General features: G+C 38.4%; 2 protein-coding genes across 3 annotated transcripts; one reads left to right on the top strand and one right to left on the bottom strand.

Annotated features, from left to right (window-relative positions):
- Positions 1 to 140: 140 nt before the first annotated feature.
- On the bottom strand, positions 141 to 9,602 carry Wdr33 (WD repeat domain 33). The gene is made up of 10 exons (XM_025308088.1): positions 9,153 to 9,602; positions 8,337 to 8,776; positions 7,977 to 8,246; positions 7,473 to 7,624; positions 4,984 to 5,081; positions 4,374 to 4,734; positions 4,084 to 4,295; positions 3,552 to 3,887; positions 2,095 to 3,396; positions 141 to 2,013 (listed from the first exon to the last, which is right to left on the bottom strand). The coding sequence occupies exons 2-10, from the start codon at positions 8,658 to 8,660 to the stop codon at positions 1,883 to 1,885; spliced, it is 3,186 nt and encodes a 1,061-aa protein (XP_025163873.1). The 5' UTR covers positions 8,661 to 8,776; positions 9,153 to 9,602; the 3' UTR covers positions 141 to 1,882.
- shtd (anaphase promoting complex subunit 1) lies at positions 4,192 to 21,521 on the top strand. 2 transcript variants are annotated; one of them, XM_025308086.1, is made up of 21 exons: positions 12,174 to 12,197; positions 12,566 to 12,703; positions 12,906 to 13,223; positions 13,427 to 13,497; positions 13,580 to 13,692; positions 13,855 to 14,124; positions 14,202 to 14,595; positions 15,034 to 15,223; positions 15,299 to 15,704; positions 15,863 to 16,843; positions 16,921 to 17,174; positions 17,336 to 17,594; positions 17,750 to 18,253; positions 18,322 to 18,529; positions 18,830 to 19,150; positions 19,263 to 19,491; positions 19,573 to 19,778; positions 19,887 to 20,226; positions 20,343 to 20,523; positions 20,636 to 20,935; positions 21,232 to 21,521. In XM_025308086.1, exons 1-21 carry the CDS (start codon positions 12,174 to 12,176, stop codon positions 21,519 to 21,521), a joined length of 5,997 nt encoding a protein of 1,998 aa, XP_025163871.1. The 2 variants fall into 2 exon arrangements, with proteins under 2 accessions (XP_025163872.1, XP_025163871.1); XM_025308087.1 differs by lacking the exons at positions 12,174 to 12,197; positions 12,566 to 12,703; positions 12,906 to 13,223; positions 13,427 to 13,497; positions 13,580 to 13,692 and adding exons at positions 4,192 to 4,195; positions 6,217 to 6,220.
- The last annotated feature ends 330 nt before the right edge of the window (positions 21,522 to 21,851 follow it).

The following is a 21,851-nucleotide window of genomic DNA, read 5'->3' as shown; positions in this document are numbered from 1 at the left end:
CCGACACTACTTTTGTCTCCTTAACATAAATATTTGGATATAGCGAAATAAATCTAGAGTCAAACAACTTCTTCCTTCGAAATTCTTATGAAATGAAAGCAATTTATTAATTATTAATAAATAACGCAAAAACAGTATCTTTTTAATTAAAAGACCACGGATTTCGCACAATTGCCACTTGGTAACGTAATTATAAAATTGAATAGCAATTATTCTACGTTCAACTTTTGATTGTTGCTACGCGAAAATAGCCTTAATGTTTAATTGGGACAATCAAAACAATTCGTGTGTTTATTTATATTGTAGAAAATTAAACCTTTTGAAATTGTGTAAGTTTCAATCTTTCACATAAACAATTTTTTTTTTTTAGTAATTTATAGCAATCCCATCCAATTTTAAGTAAATTATTATAATCACATACCATGCAGGATGAGAAGAAACTGATAAAAAGTCAATCAGGATAACTATGAATACCGAAACATCAATTATCAAAAAATTGTCAAAAGTCACGACAGATATTATAAAGCAACAACAAGAATTGATAACTGAGTCATGATTTGCACAGCACAATCATTCTACAAATGATTTGTATTCTGAATTACATCAAAATCCTCAATATATATTCCTTTTTTCTGTGCCATCGTTATCTTGATTGACTGGTTCTCTCACTGTATCGTACATGCGACATCAGGAACAGAAACGAAGGATGCTATACATTATTCCGTTTTATTAATAATAAGTAGGTAGACTGCTCCGGCTCTCTCACACACGCCTCAGATGATGAACGTGTCATAAATTGTTTGTTCGCATTTTTTTCTAGTTACATATATCCCCGACGATCGTCCTTGCGCATCGTCGGGCTCCGCAGACGAAACAGGAAATTCCCTCGCAAGGCAGCTTGTGAACAGTTTCTCTCGGAATAATATTCGTGTTCGCTGATCCTTAATGTATTATATTACAATTTCGTCTCCTTGTGCTGGAGGAGATCCTTCGTATGTGGCAAATGTCTAGTCGCGTCGATAGATCAGATTAATTGAGCGAGATAAAATAGTTGAGTGGAAAAGAATCGTTTAAACGAGTAATTCTCTAGAGAAAGAACTAAACCGCAACTTGCTAGATTCGTTCTGCTTCAATGTATCTCTCTCTCCCTCTCTCTCTCTCTCTCTCTCTTTCTCTCTCTCTCTCTCTCTCTCTCCCTCTCTCTTTCTCTCTGCATCCATTTTACCTTTCTTTCTGTCACAACGACCGATTTAGAAAGAAGAGACTTAGAAAATAGTAAAGGAAAGCACGCGTAGGTATCTCTCTCGCTCAGGATTTAAAATCCATTCAATAATCCTGAGCTTTACGACAGTTACGTACAACGTAGTCATCAGGTGTGAACTCAAGTTTGCAGAACGAACAGCTTGCTACCGATCTTTCTCAATTGATCCTTTCCGACTAATATCTTTTGCATGATCAAGTTAACGGTTCATCTTCTTTCTTTCAGATTGAAGAAATCAAGCACAGCCGATGCGACTGATTTTTACACAAAGTAGATCACTCGATCGCCCTCACGATGAGCGAATCACGAAAATATATTGTGTGTGTATGTATAGAGTTTGTCTAAGAATATAGTGTGTCTTTGCACACATACGATAGCAAGAGAGTTCGCGAGTGTCATTTGAGAATGCTGGTACGCCACGAACACGGCTCACAAGTACGGCACATTATCTTACATGCACTGACGGTCCAAGCAGCGAGTCATTCTCACTGTCCGTACATTCGAATCACTGCGGAATCCTCGTGAAAACGTGTACTCCACGTACACGTGCATGACACCTGTACATCAACATGCAAGAACCAAATCATCTACGAGTTTGTTCGTAGTTCCCGAGGATCTCCTTCAGTAATTATCCCTACCCCTCGTACTTCTCGACTGATCATTATCGCGTCCTCTGCCACGATTATTGTAGCCACTCCTACCCGAGTTATCGCCACCACCGCCGCTACCGCTGCTGTTGCCACCGCCACCGCCTCCTCCTCCTCCTCCTCCTCCTCCTCCTCCTCCTCCTCCTCCTCCTCCTCCTCCTCCGCCGCCGCCGCCGCCGCCGCCACTCCGACTCATGCCGCGACTAGGTCCGTTCTTGCCGCCACTCTTGCCGCCGCCATACTTGCCGTAGTTGGAGTTGAAGCTGTTTAATTGATTCGGCGGGTTCTGACCGCGGAAGTTCGGCCCGAAGCCGGGCCGGTCGAAGTTCAATGGACCACCGTTCGGGCCACGGAAATTAGGTGGACCTTGGAAACCGTTGCCGAACGGCGGTGGCGGCGGCGGGCCCTGATTCGGTCCGAATGGCGGTAATGGACTTGGTCGGAAGTGGTTCGGTCCGAAGTTTCCGTTGGGTGGCGGTCGGAAGTTCGGTCCAAAACCAGGATGCAAACTGGGATGATGTGGTATCATATGCGGCGGTATCGGGCCGTCAGACAGGCCGGGCATACCAGGATGCGGTGGCTTACCCTGCATACCAGGATGCTGCGACATGCCAGGATGTGGCACCAAACTCGGTAGTGGTGGGGGCATGTTGGGATTGATGTTCTGCATGTTATGGTGATTTGGCATACCGTGGGGTATACCACCTATCATATGATGTAAGCCAGGTCCTCCCATCGCACCTAAATTGTCGCGCTTGTCGAAGCCATTACCACCAAATACACCACCGTCCACTGATTTACGCTGCGGCCCGTCGCCACTCTTCTCGTCGTCCCATCGATTAAGGCTGTCGCGATCTCGGTCGTCATAGATGTCGTTGTCCAGCGACTTCTTCGGAGGGAAGCGGAAGTCCTTGTCAGCGAAACTGTTGCGCGAATCGTACTCGCTGTGCGAACCACCCGGTCTGCCGAGTCCTACGGCCAAGCTGAACCTTAAGTCCTCGTCGCCACGGCTATTCGCAAGATCATGAGGTCCTCCTCTTCTGTGATGGTCATCGTCTTGATTGTGGAAGGAATTACTCTCCGCAGACAAAGCGTTCAACTTGCCAAACCTCAGGTCGGTATCGCTGGACTGCGAGTCTTCAGTCATTATACCGCCGAACACCGGTTGATGGATCTTGGACGTACGATCGCTCGCTCCACCATCACTCCAGCCAATCAGCTGATCGAACTTGCGTTTACCACCGCGATTCAGCGTCTTCAGCAGTTCAGGGTTCTGTGCGAACTTGGAGCTAGGCAGAGGCGGCGGCAGGTCTATATCTGGTACTTTCGAGTAGTCGATCTCACTGTCGTCCTGCAGATAGTCCTCGGCTTCGTCTACGTTGTCCGGTGAACCCACCACGTCCCGTAACTCCTCTATTTCTCCAGAAAATACTAACTTGTTGATGGCCTCGTTGCCTTTGCTGATCGCCTCCGCTAATTTGGAACCCGCTGGTGAACATAATTCAAGTTAATATTTGACAGTTGATAAAATTATTCAGGTAATAAATGATAGTATCAACTCTTTCGCAAATTATATCGCAACCTTCTTTTTCTTTTGTGAACTCTGTCTCTTATAATTACAATATATTATACAATTCACTCACATTCTACAGGAATCATTTTCCCGTACAAGAAGATAGCGTCAGGTGTAACTTCGTTCAATGGCACAGCACCAGGCGTAGTTTCGAGTAACTGGTTCACAAAGGCGTTCAAGGCCTCGACTTGCTCCATATCCTCGGCCTCCATCTCGTTCCACTGAGCTTGGAAGTTCCGAGGTATTGGCTTGCTGTACGGAACCTTCTTATTCGCGAATTTCTTGCCCTCGTCTACTGCATGATCCAGGTCTAATCCCGGAATTCCTCCACTCTTATCCTCGGATTCACCGTCGGCGTTAATTCTGTCCTCCGGTCCCATGCCAGGTATTACCGCCGCTTCATCAGCTACGAGGGATAAAGTTAGTCTCAAACGGATATTTCTATGTTATTTCTTCATTTGTTATCAGCATGCTTTATCAAAACATTCTTTACGTTTTCTTTGTATGATCGCCTAATTTATTTTAATAATATATATAAACGTATTTCTTATATTATACTGGATATATCGTTAAAATATATCTTATAGAATATCTCAGAATACCAATTTCGTGATCGTCGACGCCGGCCGAGCCCGCCGGCAACGTGTTGAGATTGTATTTGTCTCTCATTAGATCACCCGGCCTGTTGCGTGTCCAGAATTTAGACGTGTGATCGTTGCTACCAGAACACAAGATATGTCCCAGTGGATGCCAAGCTAATGTCCAGACGATGCTATCATGCGCCTGCTCGATAGCTCCTACCTCCTTATCGGCCCTGCGATTTTTAAAGACGTAGAAATTGACACTAGCTAAAGGGAAGTAATCGCCAGAGAAGAGGAACAACAACACGTACCCTACATGCCAAAAGAGTATGGCGCCATCGCTACCGCCACTGCAGAAAAGACCTTCATGACTTGGATGCCAAGCAACACTAGAAGCCTCCTTCTTGTGACCACGAAAAGTCTGTACTTCTTGGCTCAGATTCCTGATATCGAACAATTTCAGAAGATGATCTCTCGACGCTGTCACCAGCCAGTTACCGTTTTCATTCCACTTGACATCCATCACGGTTGACTTGTGCGCATGCAAAGTGGCCAACGACTGGCCGGTCTTCGGATCCCATAGCTTGACCGGCTGCTGATTGTCTTTACTGCCGGAAATGACTAGACTCTTTTGAGGGTGCCAATGCACGCATTTGACATCTGCACCGTGACCTACAAGGAGAGAACAATAAAATATTACATCAAATGCGACCTTCCAATTGTTAAAGTCTTCTTATCGCTAATGAGGTACCTGAGATATTATTATTATCTCATAATATCAGTGAAACTTCATTGTCTTCAACGGGCATTCAATAGGCATATTGAAATCAAAAGATACCCAAACAACGGAATAAATGATGGTAAAGAGATAAATTTCATAGGCAACATTACGGAGATTAAATAAAAAGAAATTGTATGTACCTCTAAGGATGCGTTCTTCATGACAGCGAAGAAAATCCCAAATCCTGACGGTCCCGTCGTCGCTGCAGGTCGCCAATTTGTGATCCGTTGGGCTGAAACTACCCGCCCAAAAAACAAGTTACATTTGAACATTACGCTGTCGTATGTAATAAGTGCGTTAATCTTTTATTTATCCGATATCCATAACGACAAAGCAAACGTTACGATCAATCAAATGATATGTGGGACATTAAAGAAATGACGAACTTTCTTTTACGATGCATTCTTTTTTTTTTTAACATACCGATCAACTGATTCAACTGAAGTAGTAAGAGCTCAAATAATAATTTAATGTAATACTCTAAAATGGCTAAGAAAATGGTATACAGTTGTTGTCTTTTCATCCATTTTTATTGAAATTCCCATTTTACAAAATTAAATCGTTTAGTATAACGAAGCGAGGAAGAAAGATCTGTATCGAATAATTATTTTATACGGCAGAGAAACGAAACACCACATGATACATCTTGCGGACATTGTTGCGACACAAGTCAAGAGTATTGGTCGTTAAAGAGTGAAACATATAACTGCCTACATTTATTACTGGCTCGTCTTTGTATTCATTAATTACTATCGCATGCAATGTCGATGTATAAAAGCAAAATAGAGAGCGTTAACAAACGACTGACACAACTCTTCGAGGACCACGTAAAAAGTTACTAAGATCACAGCATACACATGCGAGAATTTTTATCGGATGCGTTTTAGTTGCGACACAACTCCAATTACAATACGAATTTTGCAAGAGATTGAAATTTCATCAGAAAATATTGCATGTAAGTTACAATGAAATGATATGTGAACTTTCAATCCAACACAAGCTGTTACTCCGCGATGGGGGGATTGTAGCTTCTTTTTAATAAATCCTTCGGTTTATCGATATCGAAAGCGATATATATGTGTGATAATAAAGCAAGAAAGGCCAAATACGCAAAAAATAGTGCACACACTTGTAAGTGAACCATGTCCTCGAAATTGAATTAGAATACAACAACAAATACGGAACACATATCTGACTCTTACGTACGTGCCACCGAAAAAATAGACAGAGATCAGTAATAAAAGGAATGTTCACACGGAAATCATTGATATGCAATTTGTACGTATACATAAATAAACAAAAAACCATCCGCGACAGTCATATCTGGCACTCAAATCAAATTCCATTGTTCATCAAGCACAATGAACGGATAGTTCCGTTTTCATCATACCAGAATTTCTCTTTGATGCCACATGACCACCGAGTGATGTACCAAGAGCAACATTCGTTTTCAAAATTTAACGTTTATTACACAAAAAAAGAAAAGAAATGTCCGAAGTGTACATGAATTGTCTTATAATTGGTTTGTCACGCTCTTTCCTTCACTCTCTCCTTCACTCTCTCTCTCTCTCTCGTCAGCAAAAGGGCACAAGTGACACAAAACCAAAGACAAAATATTTTATTCTCATATAGTCATGCAATAATGTGTGTGATGTCTTTATTTAACTTTATTATGAAACTTAGAAGATATAAAGAAGGACACAGGATATTTCATCTTTTATTATCATTATATAGGAATCTCGACTAGGTGTGTCGCTATATATATTTTTGTTTATTTGTTATTCTAAAACATACATCTCTTTGCCGAATAAATAATCTAGCCACATAAACTCCTTAAAACGAGAGCCGTAAGGACCTAAGAGCATTATGATAACTCAATCGAGATTTGTGCCACTTTAATTTGATGAGCGCATTATAGATACCGTACGGATAGAGTAGCAAATCGAGTTAGGTCCCTAAGACTCTACAAATACAAATTATAAATTATGTCGATGCGCGCATACGTATATAACATACGCAAAGAATTTACACTACCTTGATGTAACCAGCTTCTACTTCACGGAAGTGTACGCGACAACAAACGCACATGGGAGGAATACTGTATATTATTTTTGCAAGTTCTACTCGAAAATGTATTCTCTTTTTCTCTCGCGATGATTTATCGCGAATTTATTCTAAAACTATTGCTTTAAGGGCATGATTATATCCGAGATATTCTCCACAAGCGCGTGAGGAAGATTGAAATTTCAATCCTTCGGATTTTAGTCATATTACTCCAAGAAAATCCTCTCCTAATTCGGCAAAAGATAAGTATTTGTAACGGAAATTCTTTTACACGAATACGATCGAGACATTTAGCGATTTTCCACGAACATAGTTCATTCCATGAGTCAGGACGAATGTCCTGCATTGCATTTCTTTTGTATATTATTCAATACTTTGCATTCAAACTCGTCAAAATCACCTGTGTACCCATACAAATATTACTATTGCTCTGCCAGAAACGGCACAAAACCAGAAAAAGAAGAGAATAAGAATCACGTCCAGTGCCCTAACTATTGCAAGGATGGACGGATCATCGACAACAGTAGCGCAAGAGACGTAAGGACTAGTGTGGTGGATGATATACCTGAGTCCTCTAATCGCTTCTTTGTGCGCCTGAAACATCTTGACGTTGTTCATGTTGCTCTGCCAATACTTCACGTAGCCTGCGTGGTCCCCCGTTACCATCCAGCTCTCATTGTGCGACCACACCATTGTTCTTACTGGGCTGTCGTGTGCCTGAACAGAAGAATTAATTTTTCTTAATAAAAACCAAATGAAAATGCATGAGATTGATTGGACTGACTGATCTACCTTCTTTCTTCTTAAAGCAATATAAATACCATGGAGAAAGAAAGTAAACACTGATAATTTACATAAAAAGTCTATACAAATGTCTGCTATGGATGCAAATGAAATAATGTTTATATCTAGTGAAATGTGAAAACAAAGCTAAAATCACAAAAATCTGTCCCAAAACTTTAATATAGTAAATAAATAATTTATATTTAAAACCTTGATGTTATTACATATACACATTCAAAGAGATGTAATATTTTTAACATATTTTTATACTACATAATATACATACCTGTAGAATAGTTTCAAAATTGAAGGTAAGACCATTCCACAAGGTAAACTCCCCACTTGAGGCGCCAGTGACAAGACGTCTACCTTCTGGTGTCCAAGCCATACAAAAAATTGGACAGCGCATTTTATTTGTAGCTGTCTTGACGAACCTTGTAGTGACTGCATTTATTGGGTTGTCAATGTAACTTGGTGGAGGAAGTAAGTCAGGATAGTATATTACATCTGGTTGAAGCGCTCGTCGATCTCTGTAGTCCCGTTGCCACACCCGATTCTGAAAAACATAAGAACATATAGATATAATTATAAAGAAATTATATAGTGCATCTTTTTGCACAATTTGTACAATAACATTGATACTTACTTCTAGGCTCTTGATGATGGCAGAATTGTAATCAACAGTCTTTCGCATAACAGATTTCCGAAGGCGTTTTCCATCAAACTCATCTTGCAAAGTATCCTGTCCTCCAACAGGAGCCTTTGGTGGATGATATGGCCTAAACTGCTTGTAATAACCACGACTGCCTTCTCTATGGTTTGTATACCGGTGCTGATAGCTTCCCGATGTGTTTATAGTAGTTAAATTTGGCGGTGGCGCTGATAAATTCGGTGTTGTAGGTGGTGGTACCGACATGTTGGGTAAGCTTATAGCTGGCGGTGGATTCGCAAATTGAGCATTGGCAGACATTACGAAATGATGTACATACGAATAAAGTTACAGTTTGTCCGACTTAAATAGACAATAAGGGTCAGACAAGCTTCATCATATCCACAATGGTATTACATTGGGGGACATTATAAAATCTGCAAAACAATACATATTTTATCAGTATTCAGAATGAAAAATAATTTTATTTATTATAATGAAAATAATTTTGATATTATAACATGTTATATTTTATCATAATATGATTCGTCTCTTCAAGTGTAATTATTAATCATTATTTATAGTATAGAGAATAGTTAACATAAAAGAAAGTTCTTCAAATGGCATTTAACATCTCTAGAAAGTGCTTTACTGAACTCAATTATAAAAATTTAAGTTGCTATTTCCAAGACGTTTATGTTGCTATTTCCTATGCGATCCTTTATTCTGGCCGCAATCATTAATCATAATTATATAAATACCTACAAACTAACAAATTGAATGAGTAATTAAAAGAGGTTGGAACATACGTACACGTCACAATGTTCCATGGGACACACGGATATAACAGTTCAGTTTCCCTTAAGATTATAGAGACAGATAATCGCCAGATGTGCGATTGTAATATTAGTTCATCGTCAATTCGTTAGGATCGATAATTGGAAACACCGCGACGATTCGATTCACGTTTCAAAGTTTTCAGTTCGCGAAGCACTCAATGAAAGCATGTACACAACCACCAGTTCAAACACCACGCTTTCCCTACAAACTCGTTACTGTTATCGCCCTCCTGTGAAATTTTACGATTCTGAATCCTCTAACGCAAGCATTCCAGACCGTACAAAGATATTAGTGAATGAGTGAGGATAAAAAATTCTATCGACCATATACACACATCACGCTTATAACGTAACAGACGAACCGCGAGAACGTCGTGCACTTGCCGCGGATGCCATTACTCTTTCTCGAGCGATGACACGCATCCGCTTCGACCATCTCCATTTCCGCTGGTATGTCTTCCTTTCAGTTGCAACTTGTTACGCTTTCTGCACCTACTAGAAACTGAAAATATCCCTGAACGAAAAGTTTTGCTGTTGAGTATCTATTGGTCTGTTCTTTTTAGCTGCACTGCTGGGGCTCGATTCCTGATGGCGTGCGAATGAGATCACAGACTTCTATAGAATACACTAGACCGCTAACTGATCTTATCGGACGTCCATATATACATAATACATATTAAGCCAGCGGCACACAGTGCTTGTTTTCGTGCTGGATTGCTTGCTGGATGAAAATACTGCGTTCTGATTGGTACATTTCCGAAGATGGATGGAAATGCACCAATCAGAACGCAGTATTTTCATCCAGCAAGCAATCCAGCACGAAAACAAGCATCGTGTGCCGCTGGCTTTACATACCCAGCGGTGGTCCCCTCAAGAATGTAGCCATCAGTAATGTCGCCTAGGGAGAGAGCAGGAGAAGAAAGAAGAAGACACACAGAGAAAGAAAAGCATACTTTGATATGATATATTAATTAAATATTATTACAGATTTGTAAAAATAAGTTCATTTTGTGAATAATAATATAGTAATAAAAATATTATAAGGCAACAACGAAATGCGTAATAAAAATATAGTAAGAATATATTTTTAAGTTTCTTATATTTTATTTATTAAATAATATAATCATTATATAATAATATACACGTTTATTATAATATAATTATTCTCTCGCGAATAAAATTTGTTTTAACAAGCGTAATTGTGTAAGTTGATTTATATACTAACCTATAAAAACTGATTTCTTTATTTTTACCCAAAATATTGGAGCACTCTGCAATTGCGCACTTTACGGATATTTTTTTTTATATGATGGCAATTTCATTATAAGGTATATTATAATAAACATTGAACATCAATACTGGGGCTCGATTTCTGACAGCGTGCGAATGAGATGCGCATACGAAAATCTATATTATATGTAACGTGAACTATACATTTTTGCATACGCGTCTCATTATATTACTATATCGATATCGATTATATCGATAATTGCATTCCTGAGGGGACTACCGTAGTACATACCTTTCTACGGACAGAGTATATAAGAAGTATATAAGGGAGTTAGCAGTCTAATGTATTCTATAGAAGCTGTGAATGAGATGCGCATGCAAAAAGCAATATTATATGTAACTGTATATTTGAACTGTACATATGAACTGTACATTTTCGTATACGCATCTCGTTCGCACGCCGTCAGGAATCGAGCCCCTGAACTGGTGCAATAAGTTAAAGTGAGATAACGATGTTTCTTCTCATTCTAACTTGTTGCATAGTTCATCAAAGTAGTTAAAAAGACTATAGGTATGTTCTTTTTTAAAGAACTTGTGAACTTATGCATACTAGTACAATAAATTAGAATGAGAGAAGATATAACCGCTTCACTTTAACTTATTGCACTATTGCACTATTGCAGTTTAAAAGTTCTTCTAAAAAGAACAGACCATATTGCAAATTTTATTAGAACAATCTTACTATTTACACGTTCCTTTAAAACCTAAGTTGAACTTTTTTTTCAACAGATATAAAATTATAACAACTGGTGTGTTATAATATTAAAGTAGTGTTTATACAACATTTAACAGTTGTAGTTATAAGATTAGGAATAATTAAACCGAGTTTAGGCTTTTTCTGTGTAAATTTAAACTATATTACATGCATCGTACGACAATCTGTCGGATATTTTGATGGAATTTCTAAGACGCTTAACTTTTCTCTAGACATCATAGAATTCTCTATCTGACAGCCAATCGAAACGTCACAATAATATTATATACCAACGACAACAGAGGATTCAACTCTTCATCGGAAAGCTATTCTCTTATTGGATAACGTATGTTGTATGTTGGATACCTTGTTTGGTATGAATCCTGCATTAGTTACACAAAATTCATGGAGGATTCACATGCATTTGACAAACGATGTCCAATATTTAATAAAATTTTTTCCCGGATATAGAAAAGTATTAACTACAAGAGTACTAAAAAATAAAATCCTATTGGATATTGAATTTTCGTATGTCGAATGTGGATGCAATTGGTCTGTTCTTTGTAGCTGCACTGTTGAACTGGTGCAATAAGTTTAAGTGAGATAAATATAGGTTTTCTCAGTCTAGTTTATTGCACCAGCTCAGCAATGCTACAAAGAACAGACCAAATATGAATCTTGCACTATTTTATTATTGAAATTGGTGTATCGATATGACACACGGATCGATCTTTAGTAACAATATGGCGCGCATTTATTTTTTCTTGTTACTGACTTCATGTGGCGTAAAGCGTCACATTTCTCTTCAATTATTGCTAACCTTCATGGTTACGCCGGTAAAAATGATGTAGTTTATAATTGTGTATGATACTTAAAGTATCTATCTTAAATTTTTATTATTAGATTTTGTACTGGTTGCATATGCCACTATATAAGAATATAATTAGTGAGTGTTATTTCTTCGCATATCCATCAACATAGTCAGCAAATCTGGATGAAACCAGGGAGAAAATGATCGCCGCGTCAGAACCGGTGGTAAGTAAAAACAAAACTGGGGTTTATTTGTTTTCTAAGCAAATTTAATAAAATATAATTTGTGTGGATGGATTGAGAAATGTTAATAGGTAGTTATATTTAAAATAAAAATATAAAATTTATAATTTTTACAACATCTATTATAACCTTATCAAATCCTTCAAAATAATTTTTTAGTAGACACTTTCGAAAGATTTTATAAAAAAGAATAAATTGTTTTATTTGTATATTTATTGTCTTAAATATATCAATTTATATAAATTACAAGAGACTTAGTAATTGTATTAAAACAAGCGGGTCTAATATAGAATACTAGATATATACTAGTAATGAGATATATAAAAAATATCTTAATTCTGTTTTTCTAGGAATATACTCCAGGTGGCCGACAGATAATCTCAAGGCATCCTGGATCCTTAATTAATCAACAATTGTCTAGTAATCGAACTGGCGAAAATATCCTATTAAAGAGATTCAGTGAAGTGAATATATCAGAAAAATCCCCTGTAAGTTCTTGAAAAAAAAAAAGAAAAGAAACAAATTTTTTTTAAAGAAAAAGAAAAAGGATACAAGAGATTTCTACAAGCTCTTTTTATTTGCATCACTTTTAAGAATCTATGCTTTCTGTTATCTTTTGTGGCCCTTTCTTTATGTAGTTTATATACTTAATTGGTTGATATATTTAATAAAAAAGTTATGTCTATACAGAAAGAGAAATGGTTGGTACGTGATAGTAAGACATGTGGAGAGGAAGAATTGTATTATTCTGGTAAAGTAGCAGTTCATTGCAAAGGCAATCAGACTACTCGAATACTTAAAGCAACCTATACATGTGAAACTGATATTAAGCATGCCCTTTGGTGTAAGTTTCATACAAGTATTCCAGATCATTTGACTAAGGGTAAAGAATATGAGGATGAAAGATCCATTGGTAAATCCATAGAATGTGTTTGCTTACTTGATACATATACTCTGAAGGTCTTCACAGAAAGTGGTGAAGATTATGTTTCTACTCTACAATTTCAGGTAAGATTTGCATAAATTGATCTTATAAAAAAAGTTCATAATATTAAATTGGACCTTATTTTTATTACAAGCATCATTAATAATCAATGCTTATTAATTAAAGGAACAACCATTATTAATATCTATTAAAGGGAATAATCTATAATGAAACTATTGAGAATATTATTTTATCATAGTTCTATAAGCAAATTAATTATCAACAGGTTTCTGCTGTATGGCCAACAAAATATGGAATCATACTGGAAAAATCTCAAGTACCAATTACAGAATCAAGGTATAGAATTTATTTTCAATTTATACGATACAGGAAAGTAAAAAATTTGTTTATATTCTTATCTTTCCATCTTTGCTTTTAGATATGTATCATTTGAAAACAGCAGATTACCGTCGCAAACCGATAGTAATTTACCAATAGCCTTTTCATTAATGCATCCACTGGATGAGATTTATCCTCTACTTATTAAGCATGGTAGGAGATTTATTTGTAATTAATTGTAAAAAATAATTATAATTAAAATAAAACGAAAGAATAACACATGCATTGTGTATGAAAAACAACAATAAGAGATATCTGTATAGCTTGTAACTGCTCAAAAAAGTTATTTATACACTTGTATCAATATTGTTTTAGGATCTGTGTCATATATGAGTGATTCGAATCAGCAAATTATATTTACCAGTTCGGAACCATCCTTGGCAGTCGTATATGACACTAAGTCTGGCTTGCATTCTGTTTACAAGATCCGTAAAGCATTAGCGGAAGAACGTCAAATGGTTTGCGGGACTAACGAGACGACGCTTAGTTTACTTAATCATTCGACTAATGCATCACCGTTAAATGTCGGCAGTAATTTATCCGGGAATAAAAGTTTGGTCAACAAAGGTCATTTGAGCATTTTTGGTAAGAAAATATTCGCTGTTACGACCGTTATAATTAACAGTGACCAATTGATAAACAAAATGAAGCATCTTTCGTAGGAGCTACGAATTTACAGATCAGCAACATAGGCCTGGGATTATCCAATACTCCGTTCGGATCGCGTACTGCTTCTTATAACACCAATTGTTCTGGCGGACCATCACCCTCGCAGCAGCAGCAACAATCGCGCTCGCAAAGCTCGATGGCTACTATCTCTCGCTGTCAATCGCCTACACATTCGGCCCTGTCTCCTTTATTAGGAGCACCATCCAACCCGATCTACAATAATAGATTACATCAGACCGTTATGGTGACTGCTTTGAATCAAACGCAGAATAGTCCAATCGGCAGTTACAACAGTATCCAACTGAAGAATGTTGCCACAGTGGGCAAACCTTTGTGTCCCGAGATCTGTCTCGATCACGTATGGACAGAAAGCGCTGGCATATCAAAGTAAGTGAACGATTTCCTTGCATATTTCACTCCACATGTGTCGCGTACAGTCTTAAAGAGAAACTCGCTAGCATTCAGATAGCATAGATAATTAATTCGAGAATCTTACCGTCGTTTTACGTAAAGTCTTTGTCCTTTTGGCTGTTGTTATTACGTCCCAGAATCCAGCCGTGCGCATGTACCTTCAACTTCCTCTTCCAGATATCCTCTATGTCTCCAATTCCTTTGGGTTTTAGGTAGGAAGTAAGTTTAAAATATACCGCATAAAACGGGGCGTTGAAAAACTAATGGCAATAAATATGGAAGATTAAGAATTACTTCTACGAAACTAACGGCACGATCAACAAGGATATTTTTCATTTGCATACCGAGACATATGAGGTTTTTCAACGTCCTATATGTTACGATACATTCTAATCTCTCTCGTTGATCCTTTAGAGATATCGTTTACGGTCGTGCATCAAAGGTTCTCCTAACGTCGGATCTTGTTGGACAGAGTTATTTAGGCTATTTGGTTCCGAATCGTTCGCAATTCTTTTTAGTGAGATTGGAGAAGACTAATAAACAACAACGAATCATCTTCGGAATGGTAACGAGCGTCACGGCTAAAGATGCCGTTAGCTTGCCGGTTAGTAGATGTATACGTAACTAGTTTGGAGTTGAGCCCGTGTCGATATTCACATAAAGAATATATTCCTTCCAGAATCTGAACATGATAGCGACTGTAGATTTGTCAAATAATATAGTATTATACACGGGAGTCACATGCGTGGGCAAATTGCATATTTCCGGCATGCTGTCGAATCTTACGGGGAACAATTATTTTCTATCGAACAGCAATCCGAAGCCTGAATCTCCATTTCCGAGAAGAAGCTCCTTAATCTCTCAGAGCTGTGCCGCTTCTCATGAGATCAAATTTGAGGAGGTTTTGCATTTACTGAGCCCTGTAGGCGGTAATTGTGCTCGCCCGCCGATACTCTTGGAGAACTCGTTGCTGGATGCGAACTTGGTTACGCTGAAAGAAGCAGTGGGCAATCAGATAACCGTGGAATGCGGAAATAAACAATATTTCCGCATAACATTACCCATATCCAGCACATCTCCTTTGGGTGAGTAACTCATCATGATTTATTAGTTCGTTATTTATTAATATTAATTTCATGCTCGCTCTACGAATGTTATCGAAATATTGCTAATTTAATATTACGGTGTCACTTCAAATACCAAGAAACTCGTCAATAATTTACACCATACATACCTTTTGTAGTTACTAAATGCTTACACACTTTGCGAAGTGTACTTCAAAGAGACTTAGCTATGGAATTGCTGGTTAAATGGTATGGCGCTAGAAATGCTCCAGGCCCACAAGATTTTTCACCGGTACGTGAATGGGATCTCTTTCTCGTGGTTTTGTTTACATTATTAGGATACGACGTCGAAAAGTTGCACATAATTCAAAACAACGAAAAGGACCAATTTGCGGATCGTAATAGTCCTATGGTGCTACCGAAAAAGCAAAAGACCAGCAACTGCGGGTCCACGGACGATTGGCTGCACTTGCTGAATTCCAGCGAGTACAAGAACTCTCAAGTTTCTATTTCGAACGTGTTGAGAAGCCAGAAAGTATCCAGCTTCCTTCGCGCAATGTCTCAAGATGCCACAGAATCGAGCAATATCGGCAAGATAAATGCGCAGGCCGTTCTATTTCCGCATCTTCCGCTTATTCTGTTTTCTCTTCACCTTCTTTACGAGGAGTTAAAGTTAAACAGCGTCATATCGGAGAGTCTGCCGTTGCTCGGGCAGCTCCTGTATCAATTAAGTGTAGACATGAAGTTCGAGATGTACGCTCATCACTACTTCCTTGACTCGCCGTCTTTGTGCCATTTGAAGACCGCGACATCTCAAATCAGTGACGCAGACCTGCAGAAAATCACGATACCAAATTACATACCGCGGAAGCCACCGGACGTGTTCGAAACGTTGGACAACATGCTGAATGGAATAGACGTCGTCACGTATCCGTACTTGGGTCACGTCAATCCGAAAACGAGGAATCTAATATATATAACGGCACTGATAGCGAATGAGAATTGCACGAACGTGGTGGAAATGGAGAAGTACATCAAGTTAATCGTCCCCGCTGGTAGTCGCGTTGATCCTCAGGAAAGTAGCAAGTCCGACAAAGAGATGCTAAAGAGGTCGGAGAAACCCGCGACGGATCAAATAGTATTGTTGTATCATGAGATGGGTAAGATCACACGTTACGAGGAATACGAATCGTTTCTTTCTCCCGGGGAAACTCCAAACGAAATTATTTAATTCTAGATATGACGAAACAGGATCTCGAGATACTGCCACCTGCGGTGTCCTTGATGATCAGAGATGTTATACACAGATGCAGGGAATGCCCGCCGTCGAATTGGCCTATGCGCGTGTACGAGCTTGTAGATCGTCAAGATTTAGCAGCGTTAGACAGGCATTTAAAACCACCGAAATCACGTCAGTATGTTGACGGCGAGACGAAGAATTACACAGTGAAGGATCCCGAGCAAGACGACGGCATGGGATTTGACGATACGGTATGCGTGTTCGATTTATTGATTTTAGTATTACTGTATTATTATATTTTAGTACTATTTGTTATTTATCATTGTAGGATTATTAATTAGACACTTCAGTCGGCTATATTACCTAATTCATTTGGTACATAAAGGATATAACTTGCATTTCGATTTTACAGATACTGAAATTGCGATTCAGTAAGGATCATAGAGTCGCTGAAGTGCGTAGATTGCTAAATTCTTCAAAACCGGTGAGGATAGCGATAGTCCAGAGGTCAAATGTAAGCGATCACGAGTTTATAGAAGAGCAAGAGAGACACTTGCACACACTGTGCACGAGAACAATGGCATTGCCTGTAGCTAGAGGCATGTTTACGCTGAGGACTTCCACCCCGATGATAACGGAGCAATTGCCTATTCCACGACTATGCTTGACCGGTATAATTATTACGCTATAGTTTCAATTTCGTATTTTGATGAATATCGACAGACATAGTATCAGATAGAATTTCGTTGTCCTGCATTTCACAGCCTTCAATAAGTGATCATCCTGATCCAACTGACCAACTGACTGTTTCATCCACTCTTATCAGGAAAGGCACCACCACGTGGAACTACCGTCGAGTTAGCACACATAGACGTTCCCCCCAACATGAATCTCTGGCCGTTATTTCACAATGGCGTAGCTGCTGGCCTGTGCATACATCCGGATGCTGCTAACATCGATTCGACGTGGATAGTGTACAATAAGCAGCAACAGGGCGAATACGGAGTAGAACATTCGGGGTTCCTGATGGGTCTTGGTTTAAACGGACACTTGAAAAACTTGGCTCCATTAAGTACATACGAGTATCTGGTCGATTGTCACGAGGCTACTAGTGTTGGGCTTCTTCTGGGCTTGTCGGCGACGCATCGTGGCACGATGAACGTGTCTATGACTAAGCTATTGTCGTTACACGTGGAAACTCTCCTGCCACCTACCAGTATCGAATTAAACGTGCAACAAAATGTTCAAGTAGCAGCATTGATGGGCGTTGGCCTCGTCTACCAAGGAACTGCGCACAGACACATCTCACACGCTTTGTTATCTGAAATCGGTAGTTATTGCGACGCGCAACGTCATTAGAACGCCGCGAACTTATTTACTGTTGATTTGCTCTTACAGGTAGACCACCAGGACCTGAAATGAAGAACTGTGTGGACCGCGAATCGTATTCCTTGGCAGCAGGATTAGCGTTAGGTTTAGTCATACTTGGTTCCGGCGGCGGAGCGGACTTACCGGCGAGTATACCTGACACTCTGCACTACTACATGGTCGGTGGACACGTAAGGCCGTTCTCTGGAGCGCAGAAAGATAAATACAAGTCGCCCAGGTATTACGACAAACGTTTATCACACGTTTCCTGTTTGAAAAATTTATGGATGTTTGCGAGAGAGAGAGAGAGAGAGAGAGAGAGAGAGAGAGAGAGGAGTAATTTTGTAAACTAAAGAATAAGGACGTTGATTGTTAAAATTGAAAGTTTTGAGAAATTACATCTTGGGAAAAATTCATAGCAAATGTCTAATGAAATACAATCGATAAAGCTTCTTTCACAAATTTTCATTAATTTTGACAATTCAAATTTTCGAGAAATTATTATTGGAGAATAATTATAAGCTCCGTCTCTTTGTAGCTATCAAATACGCGAGGGCGATTCGATAAATATCGACGTAACGAGTCCCGGAGCAACGATAGCTTTAGGATTAATGTATTTCAATACTGGAAATCGTGCGGTAGCCGAGTGGATGCAAGCCCCCGATACGGAATATTTGTTAGAGTTTGTAAGGCCGGACTTTCTGCTACTAAGGGTGCTCGCCAAGTCGTTGATTTTGTGGGAAGATATCCAGCCGACCAAATCATGGGTCTCCAGTCATGTACCTCATATAGTTTATAAATACCGATTGCAGAAACCTGCGCCAGAAGCTACGCAAGATGTGGATTTAGAAACTATCAAGTTGGTGAAAGCATCTGATTACTATTTGTTCTGATTACTATAGATATTTGTATACTCGCATCTCTTTATATGATATAAATTATGTGATTCGTCGTTTTATTACAATTTACAGCCAGGCCTATTGTAACATTATAGCTGGTGCCTGTATGGCTTTAGGATTGCGATACGCAGGCACTGCTAATAAAAATGCCTTCAAGACTTTATACAATTACGCTCAGATGTTTACGGCGCTCTCACATAAAACTATAGCCGAACTGGCTGGTAAGTCGACCGTTGAAACGTGCCTAAACGTTGTTCTGCTTTCAACCGCAGTGGTAATGGCGGGTACTGGCAACTTGGACGTAAGTATCAATACTCAGTGATTACGGGAAGAGAGAGGACAAGGAAGCATTTATTTTAATATCGTCTATATTAAATTGCAGGTGTTGAGAATATGCAGGCATGTACGCACTCGTGTGGGGCCTACTAGCAGTGTTGTCACGTACGGCTCCCATTTGGCAACGCACATGGCTCTCGGACTTCTTTTCCTAGGTGGAGGTAGATACAATCTTTCCAATAGTCCGAATGCAGTGGCGGCTCTTATAATTTCGCTTTTCCCGAAATTCCCGACTCACAGTAACGACAATAGGTTTGTAACCCTACAGATACGGCGAGAAATTGTTCCTTTAATATTCAAATACAGCAAGAGCTCTCTTAAAGGATCAATTATTATATATATTAATATTTTGATCGATAGGTATCATTTACAAGCATTGCGTCACTTGTACGTATTAGCAGCTGAGCCACGCGTTATTTTACCGAAAGATATAGACACTGGTCAGTATTGTTATGCGACAATACATCTGACATTCGAGACCGAGAAAGAAGCCGAAGGACAAGAGATCAGCCTGCAAGCGCCATGTCTGTTACCGCAGTTACGTAGCTTGAAAAAAGTCGAGTTAAAAGACTCGAGATACTGGAAGATTATATTTGAGAAACATCATAACTGGCAAAAATTGGAAAATATGTTGGAGAGACGTGATTTTTTGAATATTAAGCAAAGAGCTGGTTGCTTGTCGTATCTGGAAGATCCTCATGTGCGTATTTTACAATTTGAAGAAATTTTGTTAAAATTGCTTTTATATTTATACTAGCAATGTAGCAATAAATTAATATCAGCGCGTATAATAAGTAAAATTTCGTTTTGTCACAGGGATTCAGAACTTTAATGGCTCAAACATTAACGACAGAAAATGCAATCGCGTGGGCTGCACGACCAGAATATGTCACAGCGTTCACAAATGACAAAACTGTATTGAACATAATAACGTACTTTCTACAATGGCTTAAAAAAGAAATTCGCCCCGAAAATATCAAGCATTCGTCGCAAAATGGTATGATACAATTATATTTTTGATATAATACTCAAGAGTTGCGCATTTTAAATTGTGCATGTATAATTAACAAATGATATTATGTCGAATAATGCTTCCGCGAAACTTACAGATATACAATGCAAAATGCAAGAATTTGAACGATATTTTCTTCATATATTCGCAATAATTCTATACGAGTGCATCACCAAAGATAAAGTGAGCCTCATACCATTATGGCTACATATAATGAAGAACTTGAAGATAATCGAGGAGCAACCAAACAGTTTTTCAATGTGGCAAATCAAGCTTGTTTCGTCACAAATCTCCAAAATATTGAATTCCGTGGATAAGGCAAATCCATTACTCAGCGTGGAAAGTATGCTCGCAATCAAACAAAAAACTGCGATTATTCTGGACAAATGGGAACATGGTACTTGTTATTTATTAATGTAATACGTATTAAATTACGATTAGCAGTTTTATTATGTTAGAGATATCATATTTGAAAACTTTACCGATAGAATACCGACTTCTCTATAAATTTTATGTCGTATTAATTGTAAAAAATTACAAGTGCTTTTATGCAATAAAAATAAAATTAATTGGAAAATAAATTGGAATATTGCTCAATATATGATAAAGTTTCAAATTTGATGTTTCAAGTTGTCAGTTAATGTAAGTATTTATCTGACACCGAAATTCTGTATACTCATCTTTATTTTTCAGATTTGAAACCTTTGCTTAAGCAATACCTCGTTAATGGAACGGTACAAGCTGATGTTGAATCTCTAGCTAAAATGTGTGCTTATTTTGTATTCTATCGTATTCCGTATCCAATCAATGATAAGATCTGTAAGTTTCCATATCTATTGAAATTCAATCATATTACTATTTTAATGTTCACTAATTCATATTTCTTACGTTTCTTTTTAGCGAGTTCGATTTTACTGACGCAACCCTCTAGTATACCAAGTATTACATTGTACAAATTACGTAATATTCTACAATCTACTTGAAAATGTTGTATTGTATAAATTTATATGTGTATATATTAAAGAATATATAGAAGCGAACAAAAGAAAAAGAGAAAAGGGAAATAAATTATTAAAATAATTAATGTATTTCTCCGTTTTCGTTCGTTCCCGCATTTATATTCGAAAAAAAAGATGAACTCTTGCAAGCCTGTCGCACTACTGCTTAATTGCCCGAAAGCCATGAAAGCTTTTTGTTCTCAAATTTTAAACAACAAAATATATGACAACATAAGAGTATAAGAGCTTGGACATATAGAAAAACTTAAGCAGTATGACATAAGGAGTAAGGAAATTGACTAATCAATTATTCTT

Source organism: Harpegnathos saltator, unplaced genomic scaffold (assembly GCF_003227715.2).
Source record: "Harpegnathos saltator strain DR-91 unplaced genomic scaffold, Hsal_v8.6 scaffold139, whole genome shotgun sequence".
In the NCBI taxonomy this organism is placed as follows: domain Eukaryota; kingdom Metazoa; phylum Arthropoda; class Insecta; order Hymenoptera; family Formicidae; genus Harpegnathos; species Harpegnathos saltator.
The sequence above is the reverse complement of the archived record's forward strand: the minus strand, read 5'-3'. Positions and strand labels throughout refer to the sequence as shown.